Source organism: Vigna unguiculata, chromosome 7 (assembly GCF_037176805.1).
Source record: "Vigna unguiculata cultivar grain cowpea cultivar isolate G323 ecotype 2 chromosome 7, ASM3717680v1, whole genome shotgun sequence".
In the NCBI taxonomy this organism is placed as follows: Eukaryota; Viridiplantae; Streptophyta; class Magnoliopsida; order Fabales; family Fabaceae; genus Vigna; species Vigna unguiculata.
The window spans coordinates 13265224-13275140 of record NC_140798.1 but is presented as its reverse complement, the minus strand read 5'-3'; the positions used below and the strand labels follow the sequence as shown (position 1 = coordinate 13275140).

The following is a 9917-nucleotide window of genomic DNA, read 5'->3' as shown; positions in this document are numbered from 1 at the left end:
ATAAAATAAAAAAGTTAAACTTGAATATATATATATATATATATATATATATATATATATATATATATATATATATTAAAAAAGTTAGAGTAATATAAAATATTTATACACGGATCGTGAAAATAAAATGTATGCATAAAGATTGCGTACCAAGTAATAATAATAAAAGTTTGAAAAAATTAATCACTATATTTTTTGTAACCTATTAATTAAAAGTAAAAAATATTATTTTATGCTAATAGATTATATTAATAATATTACTATTATTAATACTAAGATCAATACCATAAATAATATTAATACTAATAATCAATACCAATACCAATTATTATTAATACTAATATTAATACCAATTATTGTTAATACTAATCCAATAAAAAATATTAACTCTAATAATAGTAATTATTATTATTATTATAACAAAATAATAATAATAATAATAATAATATTAATAATAATAATAATAATAATAATAATAATAATAATAATAGTAATAGTAATACTACTAATATCACTGTCATTAAAATAATATGTCTCCTCCATAATTATAAAAATAAATTAATATTGAAATTGCTCTCACAAATAAAGGTAATAAAATACAATAAATATTTTCAATAAATATTAATTCAAATTTTCTTGCCTAATAATTAAAGGAATACTTTAAAATAAAATATAATAGTTATTGATTCAAATAATAATAACAGAAATAATATTAATTATAATGTATTACTAATTACCAATAAATACTATATTCATAATTAAAAAAATTTAAAATAATTAATAAAATCAACTCATTGATAAAAAAAATATTTAGAAATTAATCATATAATAATTAATTATAATTGTATAAATTTAAAAAATTTCAAAATACATGAAATAAAAAACAATCAATTCATAATTAGAAAACTAAAAATAATTAATGGAATTAATTGACCAATTAATAAAAAAATTAGAAACAAATCGTGTAATTATGGATTGCAAAAATAAATGTTTTCATGTTTCAAAATAAAACAAATATTACTTTAAAATGGCTAAATTTATACATCTTTAAAAGAGAAATAATCAAATACAACTTTGTCATTTGGTATAGAGGGCAAGAAATACATCAATCTGCATTTTCTTTTTACAAATAATTACTTAACTTTATTTTAATAAGATTTCATATTATTTTATTTTAACACTCTTTTGAGTATGACTTCAATCTCTTCATAAGTATAGTCTTTCTCTTTAAAACCTTGTATGATAGCATGTGCATAAACAACTACCTCAAGTTCATTAGCAAAAAACAACACACAAATATAACACTGCTAAACCAACTCACTTGATGTGATTATAATGTCACCATCATTTTTCATGTATATATTTTATTATTAATTATACTCTCATCAATATAATTTATTTTTAAATTTTAATACTATTTTAAATTCAATTTATTACTTAAAATGAAAAGTTACTTATAATAAAATATTAGTATTATTTATTTTAATTATATATATATATATTTTTTTTTTTTCTGAACATGGTTTTTTAAAATTTAATAAAAAAGTTATATTCTAGTAATTATGTTAAAAAAATTACTTTTCATTATCATAATAAAATTGTGATATATCTTTGTATTAGTATTTATAATTGATAATACAAATTGTTAAAGTAAATTTTTAATTTGATTGTAAACCTCAACAACATTTTCGATGTATATATGTTTTTATTTTTTCTTTCTATCTGTAGAATGCGAAGATAATAAACACAATGAGGTTATAAATTATGATGAAACGTATGAAACCTCTTGTTCTTTCTCTCTCCGCTCGGATTTCTCACACAACCCACCGCATTCTTCTGTCTCACAATAACAAAAATTACAAATAGGGTTTTCATTTGGGGGACAAGAAATAGGGGGAAATATTCCGGAGGAGAATGTGTAGAGAACATGGTTGTTGATGATACTTCGTCGATTATGAGGGTTCCTCTTCTTCTCGATTCTCTGATGATTATCCTATAAGGTAATCATCCTTGAAGATCTCCATCCTACTCCGTCTCTCTTTCAAAATTTGTTTTTCTTTTCTCTCTTATGGATTTGATGGTTTTGATTCAGTGTTTTTCTCCTCATTTTGGAGAGATTTTTGAGTTGCGTGGAATAGGGTTAAATTCAATTCCCCTATAGCGTTTTCCAAATCTCTTTCTCTCTTCTAGAGATTGAAGACATATCACTATGTCACTGTCTGAGTTATTATAGATAGTTAGATAGATAGCTAATTAGTCGGTTCTGTTGCTGTTCTTGTTGTCGTTCAGGTCAATTTTTTTATTAATTTATTTAGAAAATTAAATAATAATAGTTATTATTATTATTTATCTCGAATAGGTTGGATTTGTTGATTTCTTTTCTCTTGTATTCAACTCAATTGATATATCTGGGGGCTCGATGAAGGTGAGATATAGTGGGATTGATAAGATGAAGGAGTTTATAAGGTTTTGTTGAATTGTTTTGAGATGGCTATATTGTAAGAATCGGCAATAAAACTCATCAACGAGATGAGCTAGCATGGGTCTTGCTTCTTTGTCAATGGAGAATCACCACCCCTCCACGCTCTTGTCAATGGACTCAAGTGCATCATCTCATGAGGAACTGGATTTAGAGATGAATCGCCAAATTATACTCTCTTGTCCGCCGGATATCAACCTGCCCCTCTCCGCTGAGCGCAGTCCGCCTCCACAGCCGTGGAATTCTGAGCCTTGTGATATTCTTGATGTTGGTCTTGGCACCCAAGGGTATGAGACTGAGAGTTTTCTCAATCTGCCCAAAGCTGGGAGGAAGTGTGCAAAACGTGTTGATAGCATATGGGGTGCTTGGTTTTTCTTCAGTTTTTACTTTAAGCCTGCTTTAAATGACAAATCTAAGGCCAAGATTGTCAGGGACAGCAACGGTGTTTCAGGGTTCGATAAATCTGATCTGAAGCTTGATGTTTTCATGGTTCAACATGATATGGAAAACATGTACATGTGGGTTTTCAAGGAGAGGCCGGAGAATGCATTGGGTAAGATGCAGCTGAGGAGTTACATGAATGGGCATTCTCGCCAAGGGGAGTGCCCGTTTCCTTTTAGTGTTGACAAGGGTTTTGTTCGATCCCACCGGATGCAGCGAAAGCATTACCGAGGACTATCAAACCCTCAGTGTGTGCATGGCATTGAGGTTGTTTCCGCTCCCAATCTAATGACCCTGGATGAGGATGATCGAAAAAGGTGGATAGAACTCACGGGGCGAGATTTGAATTTCACAATCCCACCAGAAGCAAGTGATTTCAGTTCATGGAGAAATCTTCCCAACACAGACTTTGAGCTTGAGAGACCACCTCCCCCAATCAAGAGTGGTCCTAATGCACACTCGAAGAAACTACTTAATGGATCTGGCCTGAATTTATCAACTCATCTCTCTAACCACAGTAATGGTGATGGGTTGGACCTCTCTCCTGTTAGCAGCAAAAAGAGGAAGGACTTTTTCCCTCATGGAAATGAAGAAGAATGTTACTTGGCTGTTAATACTCCATATGATCGTCTTCTAGAAATGCATCCAAGTGAGCCACACTGGTTGAATGACTTCAGTGGGGTGATAAAGAGTGTTCATGGACCAGTTACAGCTGCAAAAACTATTTATGAGGATGAACAAGGTTACTTGATTATCATCAGTCTGCCTTTTGTAGATCTTCCAAATGTGAAAGTTTCATGGAGGAACACTTTGACTCACGGTATCATAAAGGTTTCGTGTATGAGCACTTCTCGAAAACCTTTCATCAAGAGACATGATAGAACATTCAAGCTTACAGATCCATCATCAGAGCACTGCCCACCTGGAGAATTTGTCCGAGAAATCCCTCTTTCAACCCGAATTCCTGAAGATGCCAACTTAGAAGCATACTATGATGGGCAAGGATCAGTGCTTGAGATCCTGGTGCCAAAACATCGTGTGGGACCAGAAGAGCATGAAGTCCGAGTTTGCCTTCGCCCTAATCTGGGAGGAAGTGATCTTAACTTGAGATAGGCGTTTAAAAAAAGTTAGGAATTCCAGTACGGTGCGCAGGTCATTGTTTTCTAACTGTGTACCTTACTGTTATTTTCAATACAATTGTTTGTCTTGTATGTTTGTCTCTAGCAATTTTAGCTCACTGACTGGCCCGGTTCCTTTTGTTCCGGTTTTTGATTATTAGCAGTATTGAACAGCTAGTTCTCATAATTTATAAGAAATTACCAATTCATACCTTCGGAATAAATGTCGACCTATATTTAGATTTTCAGATATTATCCCGTTGTCCTGAAGTATCTCGTATTTTGGATTGAATTATATACCAGAGTAGAGGGTAGTTTTTCCTGGCAATGTGTATTTGTTCTCGGGAAGGCGCCCTGTAATTGCAATATAGCAAGACTTGTGACGAATATGGAGAACAGATAAAACTGCTCCTATTCATCTCCATCACTTTAGCCATAGTAACGACGTTCGCTATGTTACACAAGATTAGGTGAGATTGTTACGGAAAGGCTGCAACTATTGTCCGATATACCCACACCTTTTCTAACAGAAATTTCAATTTGATGTACGTTTCCTTTCAAGACTAAGTTGGAATATTGGTACTATTAGTAGTCCTGAAGAACCTGTTACAAGTGGAATGAATTTTCTGTTTTCTGAAACTTCCAAAATTATATCTTGACTAAATAGCAAGAGAAAAAAGACGCAAAGGGGAAGGACTTGGGTGTTTGTGTGGTGAGTTTTTAGACCGCAGGGAATGGAGAGGGAAGTGTTTCCTTCATGTTTATGGGTCAAGTATGTGATCTAATTGAAATTATGAGTTTCTTCTTCTCCTTTTCTTTATTTGAACTTTTACTCTCTTTTTTCTTTATTTGGTCATTAAATACTTCTCTCTTTTACTCCATGGAAGACCACTGCCCACTGATAAATTGATGGATACGCTGTGGTGGTCCAGATATCAATTTCATATATTAAAAGCCTTTTTGAAAAAAGAAAATTACGAAACCCAAATCTTTTGCAGACTTGTTTCCGGTTCTGAACTTGTAGAATCACACAATCACAAAAAGAAGTTAAAGGGTGAACTAAATATTCATTAAAAAAAAAAGAAAAAAAAAAAAGAGAAGTTCCACATCAAACCTACGAAAAGATTACACATCATTTACATAAAATATAGAATGTCTAATAATGGGTTGGAATATAATTTAGGATTAAATATATTTTTGATCAATTAATTTTCAATGAATTTTAGAATAAGTTTATTTCGAAATTTTGGACCAATTTAGTTTTTTATTTTCTGAAATACGTGAATTTAGTCATTTTAATTAAATTTTGTTAAGTTTATTTGATATTTTAAGTATGTTTTATAATAGTATTTGACTTAATATTAAAACAAAAATGTTTTAAATCCAAATATAATCTTAAAATACGTACGAAACATTAAATAAATTTCACAAATTTGATTAAAATGATTAAATCTACATTCAAAAGATTAAAGATTAAAGTGATTTAAAATTTTAAAATAAACTAATTTTAAAATTTATTGAAAATTATGGGACAAAAACTTAATAAGTGATAAGAAGGTATTAGAGGCAGGGCCAATGACATGTTCGAAATACAAATTAGGTTCAAGTAACATATCGAACACATTTTTCGCACCAGTGATGTATCATGCCTGCGGTTTGAGGGCCAGTGAAGTGTAAAGCACACAAATTTAGGTAATAATGATATGTCAAGCATGAGTCTTTCAATGACAAGTACAAAAAAAAGTTGTACAAATTAGCTATTACTACTGAATGCACCAGATTTAACGCACTCAAAAAGGCGTAGATACCTAAATTTCTAACCTCTTAGTTTGAATGTAGGAATTTGTTGTGACAGCAAGAAGTAACGATTTTAGATTAGATTTTGGTATATCTATGCACCCGATTCAAAATTACACTTGTTTTCAGTTTGCTGCTTTTTTATTTCTGATTAATAAACTTCATTAACATGAAAAATAACAACTCAACTATTGGATTACAAATACATTAATTTAAAGAATAACAACTGAATTGAATAACATATTACAAAATATACAATAGAGTTCGAAAGTCACTCTAACTTCAACGAATAATTATATTTTTCATTGTCTCCCAAGTAGAAATTGATTCTAGATTATGTTTGTGAATAATAATATCTTTTCAATGACTAATTATGAGGGGGACTTCTCCCTACACCTCCAAAGCTTTTTTCAGTATCTCTAAAAAAGATTTTAATTCCTCCTTTACCCTCTCAGTAAAAAGGTAAAAGTTAATTTTCTCTCACCTATATTTATTACAGCACCCTACATCCCTGCACCCTAATATTCTATCTCCAAAACATCCATTATGCTACTCTCCTCATTATCATTAACTCACTGGGAAGTGTCATTGAGACGATTTACATTGTCATGTTCTAGTCTATGCCACCAATGATGCCAGGCTATATTACTTATCCATATGCTAATCAAATTATTGGAATGACATAAATCTTCTTACAGATTGATTAACGTTGATTAGGGTTACTGGTTTTTTATTGCAGAAGTTAACCGTTAAATTGTTTATGGTGATGAACGTGGGTTCCTTTGCCTTGATCTTAATCGTCACCTTCTTCACTATGCATGGTGCCCTCCGAGTGGTAGTCGTTGGATGGGTTTGTGTATCAATTGCAGAAGTTAAGAAACGGATGGCGATATCCGCTTCAATGTTTTCATAAATGATCCGTTTCGATTTTTTTTTTTCAATGGCATCCGCTTTAATTTTTTTTTCAATGATCAATTATGCTGCCCTACATGCCCAACTTCCATGCATTTCTTTTCGTTTCTTAGTGGAAAGTTTGTGGTGGGAACCACCCCCTACTTTCTTCTCTTTTCTTCATACATATTTTCCATGCATTGCAATTTTTTGTTTGAAACGGATTACATAATCCGTTTCATAAAATTGTGAAACGGATTTTGTAATCCGCTTCAAAAAAAATTGTAATTTTTTTTGAAACGGATTACAGAATCCGTTTCACAATTTTATGAAACGGATTATGTAATCCGTTTGCCCTACATTTTGACTTTTTTTCGCGAAACGGTTTACGTAAAGTTTTGAAACGGATGCCGGAATGTGTTTCTTAAAAGATTCGTGTTATTTGTTTGAAACGGAATGTGGAAGCTATTTTATAGTTTCTAAAACGGAAAACGAATCCTGTTTCACATCACAAACAGAAAAAAAAAATTAAGCTGGTATTAAGGCTAACCTGAACAGATGGGAACTACTGGAGAGAAGATAAGAGGATGCAGTTACTCACAATACCACCTTCCTTCAAATAACCAACAATCACAGAAGCTTCAACCACAACAACCACAACACACACCGAGACACCGAGAGAATAAACAACAACATTCCTTTAAAAAATAAATGAATGAAAGTGATACAAACTGGAAGAGGGACCACCACCCACCAGAGACAATGAAAGAATGAAGGACAGAAAATTTAAAGCTCAGGAACCTCAGGGACCACAGAGAATGAAACCGAGAAAATTTTAAATGAAGGAGGGAGAAGAAACGGGAGAAGATGAAATAGTAATAGTATGTTTTGGGGGTGCAGGGAAGTTGGTGACGCAGTAAATTTCATTTACTGCGTCCCAAACCACTTTCGCCAACTTTTACCTGTATGTTAAATAAGGGCAAAATAGTAAATTTTGGAGGTACAGAAGAACTGTTGGAGGTGCAGGGAGAAGCGCCCACTATGAGCCTTATGGTCTGTACATCCTCATTTAACATTAACAAGACTAATGAAGAAAAATGATCTTTCTTCCTGCACCTGTTTTCTCCTGCATCCCTTTTTGCTCCTGCACCCCGTAGAAATAGTTAGTGCACCCAGGCAATTATTATGTATAATTTAGGGGATTGAGTGTTAGATGACCCCAGCACCTAGTTATAGCTTTTGATGATTAATTTTTCTCTTGTATCTCATTTCCATGTCTATAAATATGAAGAATATGAGAAGGGTCTCTTAAGCCCTCAAAATATATTTTCTCAATTTAATCTTAAGTTGGTATCAAAGCAGGTCGATCCCGCTCTAGTTTTTGTCTCGTCTGCCATCATTAATCATTGTTCTCCGCAATTGTCCAAGCTCAATTCATCACCATCTAGAGCTACTCACTATTTTTTTGGACTGCCCAACACTATCAAACAACTTTTCCCCATTGTCCGCCACCGTTTCCCGTCGTTTGTTGTTGCAGTTTTGTCTAGCAACCATCGGATTTGGACCGCCTCTCCGAGCGACAATCAACCTTGCCCATGCCGAAGGCAGACTCGTCGCCACGCGCCGCCAAGTGTGCCATTTCAGTATGCTGCAGCCAGGTGCGTGTTGTCCACGTGTTGTCGTCCCCTCACCGAAACGTCACCGTGCCACCTCCATAGATATCGTTTTGACCCTTAAAACTTCATTTCGGTGAAGTCCAGACGCCACCCTTGTGAAAATCTCCCAAGGGCATTCGCAAATCTTCACTGTTTTTCGCATCTACTCTTTGTTTTTTGTCCCATTGATCAGAAATAGCCACTAGAAGTGTTGGAAGTGCTATTTCATTCTTTGGAAGCCCCTGCATTATTTTCAAGAAACTAAATGGCCAAAATTCTCTATCTTGGTCCGTTGTCGTCGAAATGTGGTTTCTTGGTCAAGGACATCACTACCACCTTGAGAAAGATGGCAACCATGTACCTACTGAAAAAGCTGAATAATGGAAACAAGCAGATTTTCAACAATGTGTTCTATTGTGGCAGTCGGTGGAACCACAACTTTTGATGTCCCCCCGAGCCTTTAAAACATGTCACTCGTTTTGGAAGAGAGCTCAAAACATTTATGCAAATGATATCCAATGCCTCTATGATTCGACAAACAAGTTGTCTCCTCTAAGAATGATCAACCATGATAAAATCTTCTTCATGAATGAAGCCCAATCTACAATGGAAGAATTGTGGATGTTCTTGGAAGTCAACTCTTTAGATGAAATGAATAAAAAGCTAGACAAGTATTATATAGTGATGATCCTTTATGTTATACATCCACACTTTAATCATATCAAAGATCAACTTTTGACCTCTCGTAAGGTCCCTTCCATGGATGCCTTGATCACATGCATGGTTCGTGTCCCAACACCTCAAACTTTGGAAGCTCTTGATCTAGTGGAACCATCTATCATGGTCACCACTCGAGGAAGAGGAGGATGTGGAACTAGAGGAGGCAGTCGTGCAGGTCGCAAGCGTCCTTTGTGCACATATTGTAAAAGCATGGGTCACACCTAGGAAAATTGTTACTCCTTACATGGTTTTCCTTCCAAAAAGCCAATGTCTCTTAGGCTAAAACTACTGAATCCAAGTGCACTAAGGACGAGTATCAAGAGTACCTACGAATCAAGTCCAACAGCTTGGCATACAATCATCTCAAGCTCCAAAAACATCAACAACTTGCATCTCTCAATCCATGGAAGGTTACAAGGTAATTAATTCAGGTGCTTCTAACCACATATTTGGTAATACCTCCTTGTTCTCAATCATTTCATATCAAGAAAAAAATCTCATTCTATAACCCTTGTGATAACGCTGTCGTCAAGCGATCAAATTAATATTACTTATCTATAACAACTTCAGTATTGTTAAGAAAGTAGTCAACAAAATAGTAAGGGTAAAGTAACCCAAAGTCGTTTCCCAACGAACACGGAATTGATTTTTAACAAATTAGTTCTTATAAAACTATACAAGAGTTAGTCAAATAAAATTATAAAAATATGAGGGATAAGGATAAAAAGATAAAATAAGATATAAACAATAGTAAAGAAAATATATTGATTCCATTGCTTTTTCAAAATAGATTCATCATCGGTTATTTAAAGATTA

At 33.3% G+C, this 9917-nt stretch overlaps 1 protein-coding gene across 1 annotated transcript; it reads left to right on the top strand.

The window, feature by feature from the left end:
- The first annotated feature begins 1757 nt into the window (after positions 1-1757).
- LOC114191701 (uncharacterized) lies at positions 1758-4286 on the top strand. The gene is made up of 2 exons (XM_028081051.2): positions 1758-2000; positions 2360-4286. The coding sequence occupies exon 2, from the start codon at positions 2540-2542 to the stop codon at positions 4031-4033; it is 1494 nt and encodes a 497-aa protein (XP_027936852.1). The 5' UTR covers positions 1758-2000; positions 2360-2539; the 3' UTR covers positions 4034-4286.
- The last annotated feature ends 5631 nt before the right edge of the window (positions 4287-9917 follow it).